The sequence below is a fragment of the Emys orbicularis genome, chromosome 2 (genome assembly GCF_028017835.1).
Source record: "Emys orbicularis isolate rEmyOrb1 chromosome 2, rEmyOrb1.hap1, whole genome shotgun sequence".
Lineage (NCBI taxonomy): Eukaryota > Metazoa > Chordata > Testudines > Emydidae > Emys > Emys orbicularis.
In genome coordinates this window covers 250,949,511-250,975,310 of record NC_088684.1, presented here as the reverse complement: position 1 = coordinate 250,975,310, position 25,800 = coordinate 250,949,511, and the positions used below count along the sequence as shown (strand labels likewise).

The following is a 25,800-nucleotide window of genomic DNA, read 5'->3' as shown; positions in this document are numbered from 1 at the left end:
TCATGCATGGTTTCCTGGGGGACTTCCAGGATGGCCTGCTGAGACAGTGAACTGAAACAGCCCTTGATCTGTGAGATAAATAAGCGCTTTCTGCTATGCCAGAATTACAATGTATAGCAATAATAACTTCATATTCTTATTGTCCACCCAGTGATATTTAGTAAGAAGGTGTAACTCTGTTTAGCTACCTCTTTATTTTGGACTACAAGCCGTCAGGAACAGTATCCCCAATAATGTGACGGCAAACCTGGTGGCTGAACTTTGTGACTCTGTCCTTACCCACAACTATTTCACATTTGGGGACAACGTATACCTTCAAGTCAGCGGCACTGCTATGGGTACCCGCATGGCCCCACAGTATGCCAACATTTTTATGGCTGACTTAGAACAACGCTTCCTCAGCTCTCATCCCCTAACGCCCCTACTCTACTTGCGCTACATTGATGACATCTTCATCATCTGGAACCACGGGAAGGAGGCCTTTGAGGAATTCCACCATGATTTCCACAATTTCCATCCCACCATCAACCTCAGCCTGGACCAGTCCACACAAGAGATCCACTTCCTGGACACTACAGTGCTAATAAGCGATGGTCACATAAACACCGCCCTATATCGGAAATCTACTGACCGCTATACTTACCTACATGCCTCCAGCTTTCATCCAGACCACATCACACGATCCATTGTCTACAGCCAAGCTCTAAGATACAACCGCATTTGCTCCAATCCCTCAGACAGAGACAAACACCTACAAGATCTCTATCAAGCGTTCTTAAAACTACCATACCCATCTGCTGAATTGAAGAAACAGATTGACAGAGCCAGAAGAATACCCAGAAGTCACCTACTCCAGGACAGGCCCAACAAAGAAAGTAACAGAACGCCACTAGCCGTCACCTTCAGCCCCCAACTAAAACCTCTCCAGCGCATCATCAAGGATCTACAACCTATCCTGAAGGACGATCCCTCACTCCCACAGATCTTGGGAGACAGGCCAGTCCTCGCTTACAGACAGCCCCCAAATCTGAAGCAAATACTCACCAGCAACCACACACCATACAACAAAAACACTAACCCAGGAACCTATCCTTGCAACAAAGCCCGTTGCCAACTGTCCACATATCTATTCAAGGGACACCATCATAGAACCTAATCACATCGGCCACACCATCAGAGGCTCGTTCACCTGCACATCTACCAATGTGATATATGCCATCATGTGCCAGCAATGCCCCTCTACCATGTACATTGGCCAAACCGGACAGTCTCTATGCAAAAGAATAAATGGACACAAATCAGACGTCAAGAATTATAACATTCAAAAGCCAGTCGGAGAACACTTCAACCTCCCTGGTCACTCAATTACAGACCTAAAAGTCGCAATTCTCCAACAAAAAAACTTCAAAAACAGACTCCAACGAAAAATTGCAGAATTGGAATTAATTTGCAAACTGGACACCATTAAATTAAGCTTGAATAAAGACTAGGAGTGGATGGGTCATTACACGAAGTAAAAACTATTTCCACATGCTAATTTTCCCCCTCCTGTTACTGACACCTTCTTGTCAACTGTTGGAATGGGCCATCCTGATTATCACTACAAAAGTTTTTTTTTCTCCTGCTGATAATAGCCCACCTTAATTGATTAGTCTCATTATAGTTGGTAAGGCAACACCGAATTTTTCATGTTCTCTGTGTATATGTATTTTCCTAATGTATTTTCCACTGCATGCATCCCATTAAGTGGGTTTTAGCCCACGAAAGCTTATGCCTAAATAAATTTGTTAGTCTCTAAGGCCTGGTCTACACTGGGGGGGATTGATCTAAGATACGTCGATTTCAGCTACGCTATTCTCGTAGCTGAAGTTGTGTATCTTAGATCGACTTAGAATCACTTACTTTGCATCCTTGCGGCGCGGGATCAATGGCCGCTGCTCCCCGTCGACTTTGCTTCCGCGTGTCGCCGAGCTGGAGTTCAGCAGTCGATGGGAGAGCGATCGGAAATCAATCCCCGATAGATCGATCGCTACCCGCCGATCCGGTACCCTAAGGTGCCACAAGTACTCCTCGTTCTTTTTGCTGATACAGACTAACAGGGCTACCACTCTAAAATCTTTATTTTCTGCCTTTCTCTCTGTTATCTACAGCATGACAGTGTTATCTGATTTCATTTAAGATAACTGGAATTAGTTGTTGAGACTGTTAAGCAGGGTAGTTGCTACTGGGACATATCAGAGAAAAGGACTGTGATCTCTTTTTATTTCAGAGGAGTTACGAGTAGAGTAATTGCTTCAGTATCTGGATCTCAAGCCAACTCCCACTGAAGCCCATGGAAATATTCCCATTCAGCGGGAGTTAGACTGGCTCTCTGGTAGGGACACAGGGATTTCAATTCCTCCCTTTTCCCAAACCCAAAGAGTGCCTAACAGGAGCTGGTGATTGCCAATGGGGGGACAGAGAGCCAAGTGCCCAGAATATTGCTAAGTCTTGTTAGAGTGTGAGTGATTAGAGTCTGAAGAGTATGCATCAATGGCCTTCGGAACAAGGTTTATAATGGCCTACTATTGTTACTGATGCTTAGCAATACTGAACAGGTAAGCTCTCTAAAATATTCCAAAACACATTGACCAGATCCTCAGCCGGTGTAAATCACTGTAGCACTATTGAAGTCAATGGAAGTAGGTATATTTACACCAGAGGAGGATCTAACCCCCTCTCCAGAGTTAAGCAAATAGAGGAAGCTGCTACTGAGGAAGGCACTTGTTTCTGTTTTAACAAATGTGAAGAATGTCCGATTCCTGAGAACTGCTGTTTAGTAATGAAATAGCTGCTCCCCTTTGAGCTTTGTAACCATCTCACACTGCAACAGGCAATTTACTGAAAAACAACTATCCTTGACTTTATACATAATGACACTTACCTTCTCAGAGGGAAATGTTTCAGCTGTCTTAGGCTACGTCCTCACTACGGGGGAGGAGCAGAGGGGGAGTTAAGATACGCAAATTCAGCTACGCGAATAGCGTAGCTGAATTCGACGTATCGGAGCCGACTTACCCCGCTGTGAGGACGGCACCAAATCGACCTCGGCAGCTCCCCCGTCGACGGCGCTTACTCCTACCTCTGCTGGTGGAGTACAAGCGTCGATTCGGGGATCGAATGTCGCGTCCCGACGAGACGCAATAATTCGATCCCCGAGAGATCGATTTCTACCCGCTGATTCAGGCGGGTAGTGTAGACGTAGCCTTAGCTATAGACTTTGATCCAGCATAACTACAAGCCATTATTCTTTCACATTATTCAACATTGCCTATCCCTTTCCACTGAATTCATACCCAACACACAAGTCAAAATAGTTAAACTGCATGACACCGTTCTGCATTTTCTAGTAATAAGATTTTGATTTCTGGGATCCCAGAAACATAAATTTTCCTGGAGACCTCTTTAAGAGAGAGAAGTTAGGTTTTTCCAAAACTAAGCAACGCTTTCAGGCCTGTAGTTAATTTCTAATTGCATGCCTTGGGTATGTGTGAAAGCCCATATTGTTATTGATGATGACTAAGGCTGCGAGTCTGTCTCGGAGGTCACGGATTCCATGACTTTCCAGGACTTCTGCATCAGCCGCTGCTGGGGCAGTCTCGGACTACCGTGCCCCTCCCCTGCAGAAGCAGCAGGAGTTTGGGTGTTGGAAGGGGCTCAGGGCTGAGGCAGAGGATCGGGGTGCAGGAGGGGATGGGGGCTCTGGGCAGTACAGTGTTTGTAGGACTGGAGCCTTGGATTGTAAAATCTTTGGGACAGAGTGTTTTCCTATATGCAGTGCTTAGCACAATGGGCACCTGATGCTGACAAGAGAGTCTCATAATACAAATTAAACAGGTTTAGCAGAATTTAATTTTTTTTATAACTTTCAGGGATAATAGTGATGGGGTTTAAAGCTGTTTTTTAGATTTTTATCCATTTAATTTTTCACAGTACAAAATTATGGGGGAGTGTCAGACAATAATTAGTGTGACTCAAAAAGTTAAAGCTTTATAACCAAACACAAATTGTCAACATCCAATGTCACAAGATACAAAGTAAATATCTTTAAATCAAACTCTGAGTTCTCAAGCAGCATTTTTCTTATTGTGCCTATCTGTAAATTTTGATTGTTATCGATGAATTTTTTTTTTTTTTTTGGTCAGTTTGTGTGCGTAGGATGAAAGCTACACTTACTGACAAAAATCTAATCTGCCAAACCTAAAATTAACCAATACACTTAGGCCACACACACCTCTTAGTTTCACTGCACAAGGTCTTTTTTTCAGCTATCTGTGCCTCTAGATCTCTTTATGAATTTCAGCAAAATGCATTGACAGTAGGTGAGGAAAGGGTTCTTGCTCTGTTTATTGAGTGTGCGTGACTGAATGCACCCCTGTATTCACATCCTACACAATATTCTAATAAGTTTTGTACAAAATATGCCTTTTTTAAAAAAAAGTTTATGAAGTATCATTTGAAAACTAATAACTCACTGGTTGATAATATCATGGTGAAATGTTTGTAGCAACATTATATGGGGAAAAAGGGAGGAGGTGTTGCCTTATATATTAAAAATGTACACACTTGGACTGAGGTAGAGATGGACATAGGAGATGGAAGTGTTGAGAGTCTCTGGGTTAGGCTAAAAGGGGTAAAAAACAAGGGTGATGTCATGCTAGGAGTCTACTACAGGCCACCTAACCAGGTGGAAGAGGTGGATGAGGCTTTTTTTAAACAACTAACAAAATCATCCAAAGCCCAAGATTTGGTGGTGATGGGGGACTTCAACTATCCGGATATATGTTGGGAAAATAACACAGCGGGGCACAGACTATCCAACAAATTCTTGGACTGCATTGCAGACAACAACTTTTTATTTCAGAAGGTTGAAAAAGCTACTAGGGGGGAAGCTGTTCTAGACTTGATTTTAACAAATAGGGAGGAACTCGTTGAGAATTTGAAAGTAGAAGGCAGCTTGGGTGAAAGTGATCATGAAATCATAGAGTTTGCAATTCTAAGGAAGGGTAGAAGGGAGAACAGCAAAATAGAGACAATGGATTTCAGGAAGGCGGATTTTGGTAAGCTCAGAGAGCTGATAGGTAAGGTCCCATGGGAATCAAGACTGAGGGGAAAAACAACTGAGGAGAGTTGGCAGTTTTTCAAAGGGACACTATTAAGGGCCCAAAAGCAAGCTATTCCGCTGGTTAGGAAAGATAGAAAATGTGGCAAAAGACCACCTTGGCTTAACCACGAGATCTTGCATGATCTAAAAAATAAAAAGGAGTCCTATAAAAAATGGAAACTAGGACAGATTACAAAGGATGAATATAGGCAAACAACACAGGAATGCAGGGGCAAGATTAGAAAGGCAAAGGCACAAAATGAGCTCAAACTAGCTACGGGAATAAAGGGAAACAAGAAGACTTTTTATCAATATATTAGAAGCAAGAGGAAGACCAAAGACAGGGTAGGCCCACTGCTTAGTGAAGAGGGAAAAACAGTAACAGGAAACTTGGAAATGGCAGAGATGCTTAATGACTTCTTTGTTTCGGTCTTCACCGAGAAGTCTGAAGGAATGCCTAACTTAGTGAATGCTAATGGGAAGGGGGTAGGTTTAGCAGATAAAATAAAAAAAGAACAAGTTAAAAATCACTTAGAAAAGTTAGATGCCTGCAAGTCACCAGGGCCTGATGAAATGCATCCTAGAATACTCAAGGAGCTAATAGAGGAGGTATCTGAGCCTCTAGCTATTATCTTTGGGAAATCATGGGAGACGGGAGAGATTCCAGAAGACTGGAAAAGGGCAAATATAGTGCCCATCTATAAAAAGGGAAATAAAAACAACCCAGGAAACTACAGACCAGTTAGTTTAACTTCTGTGCCAGGGAAGATAATGGAGCAAGTAATTAAGGAAATCATCTGCAAACACTTGAAAGGTGGTAAGGTGATAGGGAACAGCCAGCATGGATTTGTAAAGAACAAATCATGTCAAACCAATCTGATAGCTTTCTTCGATAGGATAACGAGTCTTGTGGATAAGGGAGAAGCTGTGGATGTGGTATACCTAGACTTTAGTAAGGCATTTGATACGGTCTCGCATGATATTCTTATCGATAAACTAGGCAAATACAATTTAGATGGGGCTACTATAAGGTGGGTGCATAACTGGCTGGATAACCTGGTTCCCAATCCTGCTGGAAAGGCATAACGAGTGGGGTTCCGCAGGGGTCTGTTTTGGGACCGGCTCTGTTCAATATCTTCATTAACGACTTAGATATTGGCATAGAAAGTACGCTTATTAAGTTTGCGGATGATACCAAACTGGGAGGGATTGCAACTGCTTTGGAGGACAGGGTCATAATTCAAAATGATCTGGACAAATTGGAGAAATGGTCTGAGTTAAACAGGATGAAGTTTAACAAAGACAAATGCAAAGTGCTCCACTTAGGAAGAAAAAATCAGTTTCACACATACAGAATGGGAAGAGACTGTCTAGGAAGGAGTACGGCAGAAAGGGATCTAGGGGTTATAGTGGACCACAAGCTAAATATGAGTCAACAGTGTGATGCTGTTGCAAAAAAAGCAAACATGATTCTGGGATGTATTAACAGGTGTGTTGTGAGCAAGACACGAGAAGTCATTCTTCCGCTCTACTCTGCTCTGATTAGGCCTCAGCTGGAGTATTGTGTCCAGTTTTGGGCACCGCATTTCAAGAAAGATGTGGAGAAATTGGAAAGGGTCCAGAGAAGAGCAACAAGAATGATTAAAGGTCTTGAGAACATGACCTATGAAGGAAGACTGAAAGAATTGGGTTTGTTTAGTTTGGAAAAGAGAAGACTGAGAGGGGACATGATAGCAGTTTTCAGGTATCTAAAAGGGTGTCATAAGGAGGAGGGAGAAAACTTGTTCACCTTAGCCTCTGAGGATAGAACAAGAAGCAATGGGCTTAAACTGCAGCAAGGGAGGTCTAGGTTGGACATTAGGAAAAAGTTCCTAACTGTCAGGGTGGTTAAACACTGGAATAAATTGCCTAGGGAGGTTGTGGAACCTACATCTCTGGAGATATTTAAGAGTAGGTTAGATAAATGTCTATCAGGGATGGTCTAGACAGTATTTGGTCCTGCCATGCGGGCAGGGGACTGGACTCGATGACCTCTCGAGGTCCCTTCCAGTCCTAGAATCTATGAATCTATGTAAAGGTATAAACATAAGCTAAAATTAGGTCTGAAATGTGTTTACCAGACAAGTCTGGATAAACCAGTTTCTGAAAGACAAAGGACAAGCTGATTCCTCTAACCAGCTGTCATCAAAGTTAAATGAACAATCACCTGTCAAATGGCCATTCTTTGGCAAGGAAGTGGGGCAAGAACAAACATCAGTATTTTAGCAAGAAACATGGAAACTCTTCCACCAGGAGACTCCTTGTTTACTCCCCAGGAAAATGTATTTGAAAGGGAGACTAGTTTATAAAGCCAGGGGCAAAAACACCCCAAGGTATCCTCCCCTAAGAAAACAAAGGAAGCAGCTACTTGATTTTGGGAGAGAGACTGACCTGAAATGTGGTCAGCCCTATTGCTGGGAGCATGTGGTAGGAATTTTATCTTGAACCAAGTTTAGTTTAAGTGATAGGACTAGAAAGCGTTTGATCTTTTTCTCTCATAATCATTTTTTTACTTTAATGCCTTGTACTTGTACTGACTTAAGTTAAATAAACTTATTTTAGTCTTTAATCAAACTATGCCATTCAATTTTGGGTAACTTCAATTAAAGCAGCAAACAGCTGAATATTGTTCCCTTACAGGGGCAATGGACCTAAACTACATGAACTGCCCAGGAGAGGGCTGCACACTGCAGAACACACAGTTTTTTTTTGGGGGGGGGGGGGATTTAGGACTGAGAGTGTGTTGGGAGCACCCTGCACCTGGTAACCAGGAGTGGTGGAAGCCACCTCTGGCTGCAGCTATCTGGGTGTGATGGGCATGCTGTTTGGGAAGGGCCCAGGCCTAGCCCAGGTTAGGTGCTCCAGCGTGAGGAACCCGACGTTGCAGGGAAGAAGGTGGTGACACAACCCCTCACTGGCCCCACTTGCACGAGGGGATGTCCTAGTGTGTGTACATGACTAATATGAGCGACTCCCTAGGGTCCCCAAAGGGTTTCAGTAGCTGCGCCCCAGCGTGCCTGCCACAGGGCAGAGGACGTTAGCGCCCCCCAATCCCAGGTGCGGTGCCTGCCTCGCTGCTGGGCAGGTGTCGAGGGCAGGAAGGGCCGCTTGGCCACCACCGAGCCCCGGGGAAGGGGTCGGGTTATAACATCAGCCCAGGAAAACTGTCCCCAGCCGCCAGCAGCAGCCACACGCCTGCCCGACGCGAGCCCCGGGCCCCGCCCCTGGCCTATGCTCGGGAGCAGCTGCAGGGCCACGCGGCCAGGGCGGAGGCGCGCTGGGGGAGGCAACAGGCGGCGCAGCGCGGGGCGGGGAAGGAAGGGACGGCCCGCTGCTGGCGGCTGAAGTGAAGCGGCGCTGCCAGGGGCAGAGGGCTGCGCCGCTGGGCTGGGCGGGGGGCGTCCTCTCGCCGTCCGCGGGGGTGTCGGGCACCACTCCGCGGCGCTACTGGCGCCGGCGGCAGCAGCGGAGGCTCCTCTCCCCTTCGCCGCCGCCGGAGACCCAGTGCTGCCCCGCTGCGCCCGCCCGCTCCATCGCACGCTGTTGTCATGGAGGAGCCAAGATGGCGGCCCTGGCCTACACCCTAGGCAAGCGGGAGATCAACCACTACTTCAGCGTGAGGAGCGCCAAGGCGCTGGCGCTGGGCGCCGTCCTGCTGCTCGCCGCCTGCCACGCCGCCTTCCGCCGCTACCGAGGTGAGGGGAGGACACGGCGCTAGGAGCCCTGCGGGGGAGGAGCCCCGGGACACTGGGGAGCCGGGCTAAGGTCCGCGGGGGGAGCCGCAGCGCCGGGGGAGGCATCCTGTGGGTCGCTCTTCCCCCGCGCCTCCTGCCTTGCAGGGGCACCTGGGTGCTGTCCCCGGCGTAAGGCGCTGCGGCTCCCGGCACCCGCCGCGGGACTGACCCGAGCCCTCCTGCGCAGAACGGGCGCTCCAGGGTCCGGGCAGGGTGGCTGGGTGCCCCGCGGCTGATGCCCGCAAGCTGGTGTCGCACGGAGGGGCCGCACCGCTTTGAGGGATGGGGACGGGGGTGGCTCCTAAACTTCGCCATAGTTGAGCATCATCTTCCTCCCCCCGTTACTTGTTATCGGAGCCGAGCTGTTCGCACGGACTGTACCTACTAGGGCAGCGCACGACGGGGACACCTTTTGCCTGGGGAGGGGCTGGCAGGAGGTAATTGAAATTGGCTGGTGTGTTTAGTCAGGGCCCCGCCCTGAGGACCTGGCAGTCTAGGACGCTCCAGTGCAAACAGTTAAGAGGCGGGGGAGTGAAAATAGAAAGCCCTAGCTGAGCCGGCACTGGGAGGCGTGGGGAGGAGAGGAACGAGTTTTGGAGGACAGGGAATGAATCCGAACTCCCATGGATGCTATTTAAAATGGTGGATGGCACCAGCGTGCTATACACCAGCCCCTGGCTTTGTTCAGTTTGGACTAGACAGTCAACAGAAATGTGCCTTGGTCTCAAACACCTTGCAGATTTCTTCTCCCTCCCCCCCCCCTTACAAAACCTGCATAGGTTGCTAGGGTTGCAAGGGATTTACAGTTGTGTGGTGATGTTCACCTCTAGGCTGCTGGTTGGGACCCAAAGTCAACAACTTTGAGTAAGCACACAAGTTGTACTGCTTTAACTATACTGGTATAGTTTAAGTGGTACAGTCCCCCTTCCAGTGGATGCAGTTGTCCATCTGTAAAAATACATTACTTATACCAATATTGTTTGTTCCCATACTGGAAGGGGAATAGCCTATACTGTATAACTACTTTCAGACCTGTATATGTGCATCCATAATATCAGTATAATTATTTTGGCTTGGAAAAAAATCAGGTCCTTGATTGAAATAGTAATAATGGTGTAAAATCTTAATTGTTTGATATATGCCCTTGTTCCATGTGAACAATTGACCTAAACCCAAAAATCACTGTCATAAATGCCCAATTTGATGAAAGCAAATAACATACTAGTGTCACTGTGTCTCTGTGGGTCACAATTGAGAATACCAAATTCAGGACAAGCTGATGGAAAAAGGGCAGATGCCCCAAAACCGGTGGTTATTCTTCCATGAGATATACCAATCCAGCAACAAAAGTAAACTTCTGTCTCACCACACTGGCTAACAAGAAGTCAGAAATGCAGCCTCCTTAGGTATTCCAGTCATGGATTCAACACCCAGACACCTAGACTTAATGATGAGTGGTTCTTTAAAACCAATTTCATCAAACAGAAGGGTTCTTCTGATCCCAAAGGACCAGCCGCATACCCAGGTCAATATATAACTCAGATCTTTACCCAATAATCATACTGTTGCCAATCCTTTAGTATCTAGTATCTAAAGGTTTATTTATAAAAAAGAAAGATGAGAGTTAAAATTGGTTAAAGGAATCAAATACATATAATAAATGCAAAGTTCTTGGATCAGGCTTGTAGCAGTGATGAAATAAACTGCTGAGTTGTCTCTGGTTGCTTCCAAATCATTGGAAGGTCCTCAGTCCCTTGGTTAGAATGCTCCCATTAGTACAAGTCCAGAGTTTTGAGGAGGACAAAATGGAGATGTTTCCAGGGCCTTTTATAGCTTCTGCCAAGTGAAGGGGAACCCATTGTTCTACTTTGTGGACAATTACAGGTAACAAGATGGTGTTTGGAGTCAGATAGGCAAGTCACATGTCCATGCACTCTTTGCTTAGTCAAGGCTATTACCCATACTCTAGTCAGAACATTCACATGAAAGTTCATCAGGTGTGGATGGGCGTCTTCCGTGGTGCATTGTGAGTTAAGTGTACCTTGGTGGGTCATTTAACTTGAGTAGTCCCTTCAAGATGTGCAGGCTAAATACCTTGTGCGTGTTACCACAGGAACAAACATTTGAAATACAGATACATAGTTAATATTCAGAACTTCAGATAAAAAAATAATACATGCATACAAATAGCATAATCATATTCAGCAAATCATAAGCTTTCCATAGACACTTACTTGACATACTTTGTACAAGATTTGTTGCAATTATATAACAGTGGTAGCAACAATGATCTACATGGTCATATTTTAATCCGATAACGTCACAACTAGATAGGTAGATTTTTTTTTAGTGGAAGAGCCAAGGGATGAGAAAGTACAAACATAGGTCAGCTTCTATATCATTTGAAATGACCCATTTTAAGGTTGAGGTAATTTGGCAGGACAGTACAGAGAAACTTGCACTGGTGCCTGTTCAGTGGATAATTAGAACATTTCAGTTCCAGTGTTGCAAATCCAACATATTCCATAAACAGCAATGAAACATTTAAAGGGATCTCATCACCTATTTCTAGTTTACACACACAGTCCTGCTGCACAGTCCTGTGGGTAAAGTAGGAAGTTTATCCACAATACAGCGCAGTAGGCCTTGTCTACAGTAGGAAAATTGGACATGTAAAAATTGAACTCAGTGCACAGTTAGCTAAGAATGGTAAAAATGCTTGTGTCCTATTATGCTACCACTTTCACTCTTGTACTGCCTATGAAGCTGTTCTAACGGTGTAGTACACATCCACATTTTTCCAGTATAGACTCAGTCTGTTTCAGAGATGTCAAGGAATGTAATGAACACCCTGTGTGGGTAGAGGCGGGTAGGGATAGGGTGTGGAGAGGGGGTCTGTGTACAAATCAAAGCCAGCAAAATGTCTGCTGTTTTCCAAAAGGTTGATGAATAATCACTGTGTTGGGTTGGATCACAGAAACCCCCTTTGGGCTGCCAACTGATGTGCCAAGACTACTTCTGCCCCTGCTTTCCCTGCCCGCTTGGGACTCCAGCACCCTGTCTTGTTGAGCCAGACGCGCCAGTCTGCTCCAACACAGACAGACCGAGGGTCTGAACCACGTGCCCCAAAGCTGCAGACTTAACTGAAAGCCACTTAAGAAGTGTTCCTGTCTTTAACACTCAGATACTCAACTCCCAATGGGGTCCAAACCCCAAATAAATCCGTTTTCCCCTGTATAAAGCTTATACAGGGTAAACTCATAAATTGTTCGCCCTCTATAACACTGATAGAGAGAGATGCACAGCTGTTTGCCCCCCCCCCCCAGTATTAATACATACTCTGGGTTAATTAATAAGTAAAAAGTGATTTTTATTAAATACAGAAAGTAGGATTTAAGTGGTTTCAAGTAATAGCAGACAGAACAAAGTGAATTACCAAGTAAAATAAAATAAAACCTGCAAGTCTATTCCTAATACAGTAATAAAACTGAATACAGATAAAATCTCACCCTCAGAGATGTTTCTTTCAGAGACTGGATGCCTTCCTTATCTGGGCACAATCCTTTCCCCTGGTATAGCCCTTGTTCCAGCTCAGGTGGTAGCTAGGGGATTTCTCATGATGGCCGCCCCCTTTGTTCTCTTCTACCCACTTATATAGCTTTTGCATAAGACGGGAATCCTTTGTCCCTCTCTGGGTTCCCACCCCTCCTTCTAAATGGAAAAACACCAGGTTAAAGATGGATTCCAGTTCAGGTGACATGATAACATGTCACTGTAAGACTTCATTACCCACTTGCCAGCACACAGGAAGACTTGCAAGTAAAACAGAGCCATTTACAGACAATTGCCCTGGTTAATGGGAGCCATCAAGATTCCAAACCACCATTAATGGCCCACACTTTGCATAACTACAATAGGACCTCAGTGTTATGTTTCATATTTCTAGTTTCAGATACAAGAGTGATACATTTATACAGATAGGACGACACCACTCAGTAGATTATAAGCTTTGTAATGATACCTTACAAGAGTCCTTTTGCATGAAGCATATTCCAGTTACATTATATTCACACTCATTAGCATATTTTTATAAAATCATATAGAGTGCAACGTCACAATCACTCTTTGCTAATTTCTCAAGTTTTCGCATAAAGTGAAATTGAAACTGTATGAGGAAGAGAGAACCCTGTCACAGGATTGGATATGAGTTTCTTAGATAACATCAAGCACTGCTGATCATATAAAACCTTAAAAGATTAAGAAGATTGCATGTGTTTTTTTGAGAGAAATCAGAAGATTGTGCATTAATAATTTGCTATAGCCAGTAAAAATGTGTTTTATTCCTCTTCTATGCTAATTAAAAACAAACAAACTTTTAATTAAATATGTACTTAAAAGAGCATCGGACTAGATCAGGGGCGGGCAAACTTTTTGGCCTGAGGGCAGCATCGGGTTTTATAAATTGTATGGAGGGCCGGTTAGGAGAGGGGGTCGTGGCCCGGCCCCCACCTCCTATATGCCTTCCCCCCTCCCCGGGACTCCTGCCCATCCAACCCCCCTGTTCCCTGACGGCCCCTCTGGGACCCCTGCCCCATCCACACACACCCCGCTCCCTGTCCTCTGACTGCCCCCAGACCCCAGCTGCCCCATCCAACCTCTCCTCTCATTCCTGATGCCCTCCCCCCTCCCCGGGACTCCTGCCCCATCCAACCCCCCTCCTTCCTGACTGCCCCCCGGAACCCCTGCTCCCATTCAACCCCCTGTTCCCCCCGACTACCATCCACACCCCCGCCCCCTGACCACCACCCCGAACTCCCCTGCCCTCTATCCAACCCCCCCTGCTCCCTTACCGCGCTGCCTGGAGCACTAGTGGCTGGCGGCGCTACAGCCGCGCCGCCCAGCTAGAGCCGGGCAACGCTGCCGCCACCACACAGCACAGAGCACCAGGTCAGGCCGGACTCTGCAGCTGTGCTGCCCCAGGAGCTCACAGCCCCGCCACCCAGAGCATTGCACCGGCGGCAGAGTGAGCAAGCTGAGGCTGCGGGGGAGGGGGAACAGCAGGGGAGGGGCCGGGGCTAGCCTCCTGGGCCAGGAGCTCGGGGGCCAGGCAGGACGGTCCCTCAGGCTGGGTGTGGCCCGCGGGCCGTAGTTTGCCCACCCCTGGACTAGATTGTTGGCTCAGACTTCTTGTATGTTGAGGCTTGCTTCCTAAATCAAGTAATGGGTCATTACCTGATCCTTTAGATAAGGGACAAAAACCTTTATGATTTGCTTAGTCAAATGTGCAGTGCTAAACGTGGAGACAATTAGTCAATAACATACTTTTTCTCGGTGATGGTAAAGACTAGTATTGTGGACTGTTAAAACAGTGAACATTAGAGCGGGACAAGAAAGGCAATAGCCAGTCACTAGAAAAGCATATGAAAAAGTGGGCAATCCTAAAAATGGGTAAAGACATATGAAGATGGGGGAAATTATAATGTATAATGATCACTACTACTAAACAATATCATGGTCTCCAAATAGGCAGGGGAATGGAGGTTAGTATAATTTTAATGTTTTTTAACTAGTAATTGGATACTATGTAACTTTTTGGTGGCTAACCTGTCCTTTCACCCTTGTCCCTTAGTCCAGTGGCTCTCAATCTTTCCAGACTACTGTACCCCTTTCAGGAGTCTGATTTGTCTTGCGTACCCCAAGTTTCACCCCACTTAAAAACTACTTGCTTGCAAAATCAGACATACAAAAGTATCACAACACACCATTACTGAAAAATCGCTTACTTTCTCAGTTTTACCATAGAATTATAAAATATATCAATTGGAATATAAATATTGTACTTACATTTAAGTGTATAGTATGTAGAGCAATATAAAACGCCATTGTCTGTATGAAATTTTAGTTTGTACTGACTTTGCTAGTGCTTTTTATGCAACCTGTTGTAAAACTAGACAAATGTCTAGATGAGTTGATGTACCCCCTGGAAGACTTCTGTGTACCACCACGGGTACGCATACCCCTGATTACGAACTACTGCCTTAGTCTGCAGAAATACGTGACTACTCACATGAGTAAAGCATGTGTGTAAATGTTTACTTTAGCTTTTATTGCCTCAATGGTCTTTTTCTGCTTTTGACTGAGGAGATGTTGTACTTGCTAAATGTTTTTTATTAGATTTTGTTTTCTATTGAAACATGGTAAAATTGCTCTTATTGCATGTTTGGAAGAAAAGTTAGTAGGAGAATGATGGGAAATTGTAGGTCTTACTGGCTAATTTTGGCCCTAATCCTGCAACTGCACATGGGAGGAATCTTACAGATGTAAGGGCTTGTCTACATTGGCACTTTACAGCGCTGCAACTTTCTCGCTCAGGGGTGTGAAAAAACATACCCCTGAGCGCTGCAAATTTCAGTGCTGTAAAGTGCCAGCGTAGACAGTGCACTAGCGCTGAGAGCTGCGCTCATAGGGTACCAGCGCTGGGAGCTACACCCCTTGTGGAGCTCTCTCCCAGCACTATGCCACGACTACACAAGCCGCGGCAGCGCTTTAACGTGGCCAGTGAAGACGTGCCCTAAGTAATCTATTACATTCAGTGAGACTATCCACTAGTGTAAAAATGATCATGTAAGTGCAGGACTGTGGCCTGTACGTGGAGGCAAGGGAAGCTTTCCTACTTATAAAGAGACAAACTAAAATTTGATACAGCTTTCAAATTAACTGCTAATGATGAGAGATGTGGATACATAGAACTTAATTATAAGCTTTGATATAGAAACTGTCTTTATGCAAAATTGTATGAAAACTAGCTTTAACCTATCTATACATCCTCCAGAGTATTCACTTGCCTAATTGTTTATAAAATGTCACAAATCTTAGCATTAGTATGGTGTATTTTGTCATCTTAGTAATATATATGTCAAAGCTATGGTGTTGAAATCCTATTGGGGATAGGTTTTTATTTATAATTTTGCATTTTTTCTTTATTAAATGGATCACCAAATATTCTGCAGTTAAATGTAAAATAACTTTAAATAGTACTTAACAAAATATTTATCACGGTTGTAATTCATATATCTGAAAATAAGGAAGATGCTTTGTCCATTCGGATTCAGAGTTTGTTTATTATGAGATTGTGTTGTTTTTGTCATTGGATGGAGACTGTTATTCCATGAATTCAGTAGAAAGCTATATAGAAGGAATAACTAACAAAATAGAATTAAATTATGTTCTCTATCAATTACTACAGTATGTGTGTTTGACATTTCATGAATATTAAACTTAATTTATTGTTTTTGCTATTTCAAATAAAACATGAGGGGAACAAAGAATAATAACTTCCTACATTTTAGCTATACTGGGGCACTTTTTAGGGTTCTTCTCATTATCACGTAAAAGGAATTGCTCTCAATAATGGTCAGAGATAGGGTAGGTTTTTTTGTTTTTGTTTTTTTTTAAGAAAGTATCATGGCCTGTTTGTTTTGTTAGTCAAGTGATTCATCCGTCTTCTGTTGTTCCTAGCGCTTCCTAATGCCTATATTGACTTTTCTTGGAGACACAATTTATGGTGGTCTGACTCTGCTTATTTTCTCTCCTCATTTTGATCCATGTTCTTTCCTTTTCTACCCTATTCATACCCTTTCCTTCACTAATATGTCACTTTTTGCTTCCTCACTTATCACTCTCTCCCCGCCCCCCCACTCCAAACTCTCCCATCTCTCCAAAAGATCTTCTGTTGTTACATGTTAACAGAAGTTCTTATGTCTAATGATAGAAGATAGACATCAGATGTTGGGAACACTTCTAGTGATCCCGTGGAACATGCTGTCTTGCTGACCTAAGGAGCTAAAACATCCAAACCCAGCTGTTGCTAGTGTATGTTGAAGGTGTAATCCCATGGTCTGAAATTATCCGTGTGTTAAAAGGATTATTTTTTGTGTGGATGTACTCTTGGGATTGATGAGTATTTGAGATTCATCCTATTGGTGATGCATGGTGTGTGAGAGCGGAGATTGTTACAGTTGCTCATAATAATAGTGTTGTCTCAGCTTTGTTATAGTTAAGGCTCAGGGCAGGTCTACACTTAAAAAGCTGCAGCTGCGCTGCTGTAGTGCTTTAGTGAAGACTCTACTATGCCAGTGGGAGAGCTTCTCTTGTTGGCATAGTTAATCCACCTCTGCCAGAGGCGACAGCTGTGTCAACAGGAGACGCTATCCTGTCGACGTAGCGCTGTCTACAGTGGGGATTATGTCAATATAACTAGGTCACTCAGGTGTGGATTTTTCACACCCCCGAGCAATGTAATGACACCAATGTAAGTTTGTATTGTAGACCTGGCCTTAGAATCGCCTACTGTTCAGTGCTCTATGGGTAGGTCTACTCTGCAGTCAGGAGGTGTGATCGTAGCATGTATAGGCATAGGCAACCTAGTCGTGATCTAGTTAGCTCACTAAAAATAGCAGTGTAGTCTAGCCATTCAAGTCTAATTCCACCTGGGACCCTGGGTGTGTACTCAGGGGGATAACCCATGCTGCTGCCTGTTCTGTTGTGGCTACACTGCTATTCTTAGCCCTGGTCTACACTACAAGTTTAGGTCGAATTTAGCAGCGTTAGATCGATTTAACCCTGCACCCGTCCACACGACGAAGCCATTTTTGTCGACTTTTAAAGGGCTCTTAAAATCAATTTCTGTACTCCTCCCCAACAAGGGGATTAGTGCGGAAATCGATCCTGCTGGGTCGAATTTGGGGTAGTGTGGACGCAATTCGACAGTATTGGCCTCTGGGAGCTATCCCAGAGTGCTCCATTGTGACCGCTCTGGACAGCACTCTCACCTCAGATGTACTGGCCAGGTAGACAGGAAAAGCCCCGCGAACTTTTGAATTTAATTTCCTGTTTGGCAAGCGTAGAGAGCTGATCAACAGCACAGGTGACCATGCAGAGCTCATTAGCACAGGGGACCATGGAGTCCCAGAATTGCAAAAGAGCTCCAGCATGGACCGAACGGGAGGTACTGCATCTGATCGCTGTATGGGGAGATGAATCCGTGCTATCCGAACTCCATTCCAAAAGACGAAATGCCAGAATATTTGAAAAAATCTCCAAGGGCATGAAGGACAGAGGTTATAACAGGGACCCGCAGCAGTGCCGCGTGAAGCCTACCAAAGAACCAGAGAGGCAAACGGCCAGTCCGGTCAGAGCCCCAGACATGCCGCTTCTATGATGAGCTGCGTGCCATTCTAGGGGGTGCCCCTACAACTACCCCACCCCTGTGCTTCCCTCCTCCCCTACCCCTCCCGGGCTACCTTGGCAGTTATCGCCCCATTTGTGTGACAAATTAATAAAGAATGCATGAATTTGAAACAACAATGACTTTATTGCCTCTGCAAGCAGAGATCAAAGGGAAGGGGGAAGGCGGTTGGCTTACAGGGAAGTAGGGTGAACCAAGGGGGCGGGATTTCATCAAGGAGAAACAAACCGAACTTTCACACCATAGCCTGGCCAGTCATGAAACTGGTTTTCAAAGCTTCTCTGATGCGCAGTGCGCCCTGCTGTGCTCTTCTAACCGCCCTGGTGTCTGGCTGCACGTAATCAGCGGCCAGGCGATTTGCCTCAACCTCCCACCCTGCCATAAACGTCTTCCCCTTACTCTCACAGATATTGTGGAGCACACAACAAGCAGTAATAACAATGGGAATATTGGTTTCGCTGAGGTCTAACTGAGTCAGTAAACTGCACCAGCGAGCTTTTAAATGTCCAAAGGCACATTCTACCACCATTCTGCACTTGCTCAGCCTATAGTTGAACTGCTCCTTACTACTGTCCAAGCTTCATGAGCCATGGGAGCAAGGGGTAGGCTGGGATAGGTGTGACCGCGTGGTGCTGCTGACTGGGAGAGCAGCCTGAGGTAGAAGCCTCCAGCTGGCATGATATTCCAGGCAGGACTGAATCTCCATTAGACGAAACTTAAAGAAGAGAATGACCTGGAGTTATTCCCATTTTTGTCCATGCGTCCCCGACCGACCTCACCGAGGCTGGCCAGGAGCACCCATGTCTGCCCAAAGCAACAGAGGGTCCTGTGGCACCTTTAAGACTAACAGAAGTATTGGGAGCATAAGCTTTCGTGGGTAAGAACCTCACTTCTTCAGATGCAAGTAATGGAAATCTCCAGAGGCAGGTATAAATCAGTATGGAGATAACGAGGTTAGTTCAATCAGGGAGGGTGAGGTGCTCTGCTAGCAGTAGAGGTGTGAACACCAAGGGAGGAGAAACTGCTTCTGTAGTTGGATAGCCATTCACAGTCTTTGTTTAATCCTGATCTGATGGTGTCAAATTTGCAAATGAACTGGAGCTCAGCAGTTTCTCTTTGGAGTCTGGTCCTGAAGTTTTGTTGCTATAAGATGGCTACCTTAACATCTGCTATTGTGTGGCCAGGGAAGTTGAAGTGTTCGCCTACAGGTTTTTGTATATTGCCATTCCTGATATCTGACTTGTGTCCATTTATCCTCTTGCGTAGTGACTGTCCAGTTTGGCCAATGTACATAGCAGAGGGGCATTGCTGGCACATGATGGCATATATAACATTGATGGACGTGCAGGTGAATGAGCCGGTGATGTTGTAGCTGATCTGGTTAGGTCCTGTGATGGTGTTGCTGGTGTAGATATGTGGGCAGAGTTGGCATCGAGGTTTGTTGCATGGGTTGGTTCCTGAGTTAGAGTTGTTATGGTGCGGTGTGTGGTTGCTGGTGAGAATATGCTTAAGGTTGGCGGGTTGTCTGTGGGCGAGGACTGGCCTGCCTCCCAAGGTCTGTGAAAGTGAGGGATCATTGTCCAGGATGGGTTGTAGATCACTGATGATGCGTTGGAGAGGTTTAAGCTGAGGACTGTAGGTGATGGCCAGTGGAGTTCTGTTGGTTTCTTTTTTGGGCCTGTCTTGTAGCAGGAGGCTTCTGGGTCCACGTCTGGCTCTGTTGATTTGTTTCTTTATTTCCTTGTGTGGGTATCGTAGTTTTGAGAATGCTTGGTGAAGATCTTGTAGGTGTTGGTCTCTGTCTGAGGGGTTGGCGCAGATGCGGTTGTACCTCAGTGCTTGGCTGTAGACGATGGATCGTGTGGTGTGTCCGGGGTGGAAGCTGGAGGCATGAAGGTAGGCATAGCGGTCGGTGGGTTTTCGGTATAGGGTGGTGTTAACGTGGCCATTGCTTATTTGTACTGTGGTGTCCAGGAAGTGGACCTCCCGTGTAGATTGGTCCACGCTGAGGTTGATGGTGGGGTGGAAGCTGTTGAAATCATGGTGGAATTCTTCCAGGGTCTCCTTCCCATGGGTCCAGATGATGAAGATGTCATCAATGTAGCGTAGGTAGAGAAGGGGCGTGAGTGGACGAGAGCTGAGGAAGCGTTGTTCCAGGTCAGCCATAAAGATGTTGGCATATTGTGGGGCCATGCGGGTGCCCATAGCGGTGCCACTGGTCTGGAGGTATATATTGTCACCAAATTTGAAATAATGTCTGCCCAGGCGCCCCCGACCAACCTAACCAAGGTCGGCCAGGAGCACCCACGGGGGGGACGATGACGGATAGCAGTTGTATTGCACCGTCTGCCGTCCTCAAGGCAAGGCAAGGGGATACTGCTCTGTAGCACTGCAGTACCGCATCTGCCAGCAGCACCCAGGAGACATACCGTGACAGTGAGCTGAGCGGGTTCCATGCCTGCCGTGGTATGTTGTCTGCAGGGGTAACCCAGGAAAAAAGGCGAGAAACATTTTTTTGCCGTTGCTTTCACGGAGGGAGGGGGGGCCTGACGACACGCACCCAGAGCCACCCGTGACAATGTTTTTGCTCCATCAGGCATTGGGGGCTCAAGCCAGAATTCCAGTGGGCAGCAGAGACTGCGGGAACTGTGGGATAGCTACCACAGTGCAATGCTCCGAAAGTCGACGCTAGCCTCGGTACTTTGTACGCACACCGCTGACTTAATGCACTTAGTGGGGACACACACAATCAACTGTATCAAATCGATTTCTAAAAAACCGACTTCTATTAAATCGACCTAATTTCGTAGTGTAGACATACCCTTAGTGAGCTAGTCTGCTTATGCCTACGCGTGCTGCAATCACACTTCCTGATTGCAGTGTAGACATGTCCTAAAATCCAGGTGCTGACTCAATTGCCTTAAAAATCGTTGTTCATTTTGGGGTTGTGAGGCAGGGGTAGTGGTCCAAATTTGGAGTCATTTGAGCAAGGGATTGCACAAATACTGTCCCTCCTTCTCTTCCCCCCCCCCCCCCCACACATGTTTACAAAATCACTTGGTTCTTAAAACATTTACTTGTCAACACCTGGAGCTCAAACTATGGAGCTTATCTTCCCTGAACTGATCTTACATGCTCAGGATTTATCTCAGCGCTGTACGGTATCCACTGTCCCTCTTTCCCCCTCCCCCCTTCTGGGGGGGGGGAGCAAAATTAAAGAAGTTATTGGAAAATTAAGTTTACTACTCCAGATTGGGTTGACCCTAACTAATGAACCAAAGAGAGTGAATTGTGTTTATGTAGCAAGTCTAGGCATCTGTTGAAGCTAGGGCTCTGTTGTCATAGTAACTGGGTAGCTCAAGGTGACATGCTCTGGTCATTGAACCTGAGCATATGCATACATTCTGAGTTTCAGCCCTACCCTGAGCAGTTTTCAAAGAAATTTGTGTTATGCACATTAGCTGCTTTCTTCCTGCATTCTGCTGGGGCTGTTTTTGGAAGTTTTGCCCCTAGACCAAAGCTTCTGGTTTTAGAGCCGACATTTTTAAGTGCTCTAAAGTAGAAATACGTACTGTGAAGGAAACGAGCATTAATTAAATAGAGGGAAGATGAAAGGCTAATAAGCACTTAGGATATGGCATTTTGGTCTTTGGCTGTTTCCTGAACAATAGGAGTGATTGTGAACAAAGAAAAGCTAGTTGGGTTATTTTTCAAGGGGTTAGGGATGTTGTGCATCAGTTAACATGAGTTGCTCATAACATTTTCAGATTTTTATATCTTTTGTGTGTGTGTGTGTGTGCGCAAATCTAAGGAATATGGGGTATTGGAGCAGTGCAGGGAGTGTGGGGGGTTGGGAGAGCTCTTGCCGTTGCCATGCTTCATCCTTTAGGGTTGCACTGTGGCACAACTGCTGAGGGTCCAGCACACCCCTAAACTACTCTAACTGGCTTAAACCACCCACATCCATACCCTGCATTTCTGTCCCCACTTTAAAACATGCCCCACTGACTCTTAGTCCCTACACTGTTTCTTCATCCTCTGTCCAGTTCCTCAATCAGTAGGGCCTCCACTGATGCCTACCCCTCCATGGGGAGGAGGGTTGGGGCGGGAGGACTGGGCTGTGCTGTACCAACAGAGAGATGAGGGATGAACAGATGATACAGGGACTCATTGAAAGGACTAACATCCATCCAGTGCCTTCTGTGACCAGTTTAATCATTGCCCAGGAGTGAGAGTCAGTGAATGGAAATAGCTGATCTGTGGAACATGGAAGTGCTGAGTTTTTTGTTTTTGTTTTGTTTTGTTAAAAAAAACATGCATTATTAACTGCCCCAAACCTTTTTTTATGGAGAGTTAATGTTGTGAATCTGACTCATGCTTTTCTGGGCCCGTTCTGCCAGCCTACATCAGATGCTTGGTTACATTTTCAAACAAATGCCTCTGTGCTTTCTCCCATGCTATTCCTCACGCTTGGGAAGTACTCCCCATAAATATCTGCACAACTAATTCATTATTCTCCTTCCAAAACCTTCTCAGAACTCTCCTTTGCCACAGTGCCTACAAAAAACACATGACATTGGTTAGGGTGCCAGTGTGCTGGGACCACCGTCTGTCATGTTAACCAAATATTGTCTCGTGTCCTTTTACTCATCTGCCTATATGTATCCATCTGTTGTCTCTTGTCTCATACGTAGTCCCTTACATAAAAAGCTTACATTCTATCTTTTTGTTCTGTATTTGTACAGTGCCTAGCAGAATGAGCTCCTGGTCCATGACTAGGGCTTCTAGGTGCTATGTTAATACAAATAATAAATACAAATAATAGAATGTTGAGTTCAGCTGCATTCAAACCTCTGAAAACCAGGAAATACAGAGTTAAGATACATACCACTAAACTAGGTGTAAATCAGGTGGATCAATAGTGAGTGATGAAAGACTGACAGCAAGGATTTCTGGCTGGATTCCTCAATGTCACAAGCTCATGCATTTATCTGTGAATGCACTCTGCTGGGGGATGTTGAGTTTTACTGAATCAGTGGTGCAGGTGGTTTATCTGAACCACCTACATCTGATAAACTATAGGAACCTTAGGAGCAGCCACGCCTTGAAAGAAGGCATGAGTTGAGCTTTTTACCTTGTGTTTAAATTTCTGTTTAATAAAACCAAATGCTATAAAGTGTGTGTGTGTGTGGACTGTGTTTAGAGCAGGCTGGGAAAAATGCACACACTTAGTAATACAAAAGCAGAAAAACTTTAACAATTGTTTTTTTACGTATTCATGATGTATCTCCCATTAGTTTTCAGTGTCTACAAAGTTCAATTCTTTGTAGGAATATTTATGATAATTGCAATGTACAGTGCTCTGAAATCCACCCTAAACGCATTGCCAAACTCATCCATTTCATCCTCTGCCACAACAACTTCACATTTAATAACAAATGCTTTGCCCAAACTATGGGAACAACCATGGGTGTTAGGATGGCTCCCCAGTGTGTCAATCTCTTCAGGGGCCACCTTGAGGAAGAATTTCTGGAAAAATGCACCACAGAATCAATGATATACTTGAGATACATAGACAATATTTTCGTCTTTTGGACAGATGACCTAAGCTCCCTTACAGATTTCCACCACAAATTTTAAACAACTACAACCCCTCTCTCAGACTCTCTAGAATATACCCATAGCAGCATCCATTCCGTGGACACCATAATCAGTTTCAAAAATGGTGTGCCACTGCACCCCATATTCTTCATAGTGATGATATGATATGGTTATAGCATAATTACGATGAAATTTTATGCAAGATAAGTCATGTGAGGTGTCATTGGAAAAGTTATGATTAGCTTAATATGATTATCCTATCTATGCATGTATCATTTTTGTATCTGAATATATGAATATTGACTGTGTATATGTATTTCAAATGTAGTTACACCTGGGTAACACCCACTAGACAGATGCTTTCAGTCTAGGTAAGTGGTTGTGAAGGGCCTATTCAGGGCAATGAGCCATTAGGGAGAACAATAGGCCATAGGAGAAGCTTATCTACCACCTGGTGAGCCTTCCTGAGAACACTACAGACAGCCCTTGAGTGATGGCTACTATGACTCTACAAGGACATGTGACCAGGCCACATGATGCTGGACTCCATCTTGGGATGTCAGTATTTTTCCACAGACTGGTCTGGGAACCAAGCTTTGGAACAAAGGGTTCCTGCCATATGCAAAAGCTATATAAGGCAGGGAGTGACATCATCTGTGGTTCTTCACTCCCCACATAAGAAGGCTCCTGGAAACACCTGAGATCTGAAGGAGAGCCCTGTGAAGCTCAAAAGCTTGTCCCTTCCACCAGCAGAATAAATTGGTCCAATAAACAATGTTACTTCACCAACCTTTTCTTTTTCTCCCTCTTTCTCTCTTATTCTGGGACCAATGTTGCTACACTGCAAAAAAAGCATATTAGTGACATTTGTAGATTTCACATTTTGCAGGAAATATTGTGATATTTATGACAGAGTATATAGCAAAATGTTTGGGACTGAGCTATTATGTGATTTTTCCCGTCTAAAGCAAGTAGACATTAATTCATTTTGTTACCTATTTAATATTGTGAATCGGTATGTGGGAGCTTATGATTTGAACTCATGGTACAAGGAAATAATTTTCCATTTGTAGCTGAATTCGCCCATATGAGCTTTTTCTTTGATACTTTAAATTTTGTTTTTCCTTTCATAGGAATTCACTTATTTTGTCATGGCTGTACTAATGTGAGAGTGCATATACTGAGAATTTTATTAGTTGATCAATGTAATTTAATAAATGTTTTTGTTCAATCAAAAGGTTTCTCTGTCCTTTTGTATTCCTTTATTATTCTGCATCTTAAATATGTTTTTTACAATTTGTATGTCATATAGCCTTTACATATTTATAGATATATCAAGAGTATCGTTAATACTAAATTAAAAAAAAAAAATTATTTTTTTTTTAATTAGAAGACCAGTAAGGTTGGAAATATTTCATGTTTTCCCAACAACTAGGAAATATAATGCAAAAGTGTTTTTTTGTTTTGTTTTTTGTTTTTTAGCTTTAATTAAGTGGCATATTATTTTTCCGAAGAATATCCAGCAGTATATTATTTCAGAACAAAAGGGGGCATAGTTTAGATTGGGTGGGAGATATAACTTGCATAGGATAAGAGAAGAAATGTATAGCATGAGTCATCATTTAACTGCATGCCTTAACTATTCATTTTTGAGGTAGAAGAGCTATTCTGTGAAAACCCTACTGTATTTTCAGGGTGGAGGGATGTAAGTTAGACTCCTTTCATATACACTGTCCATTTTAATTATTTATTCATTTTTTTATTAATATATGTTCACCCAACACTGAAATACATGAAGCTATTCTGTGATAGCAACACTACCCTATATTGGGACCAATGAGTTGTTGTCTCGAAGTTATACTTAGAAAACTGAAGATAGAGGTTGGGGAAGGTATATCAAATTAAAAACAAACCCTGAGCAATTCTGTCTAATGAAAATTAGTCAGGAGAGGAAAAGGAAATGCGTCCATTCTGTATGCCACCACAGCTACATCATAGCCATGTGAATCTGCTGCTATCTGAGTAAAATACTCTGA

General features: G+C 44.5%; 1 protein-coding gene across 1 annotated transcript in view; it reads left to right on the top strand.

Annotated features, from left to right (window-relative positions):
• Window positions 1-8,744: 8,744 nt before the first annotated feature.
• Window positions 8,745-25,800, top strand: part of CASD1 (CAS1 domain containing 1) — a 59,729-nt gene continuing 42,673 nt past the window's right edge. The window contains exon 1 of the mRNA XM_065399108.1: window positions 8,745-8,877. Within this exon, the coding sequence (XP_065255180.1) occupies window positions 8,745-8,877 (133 nt within the window). The remainder of the gene's footprint in view (window positions 8,878-25,800) is intronic.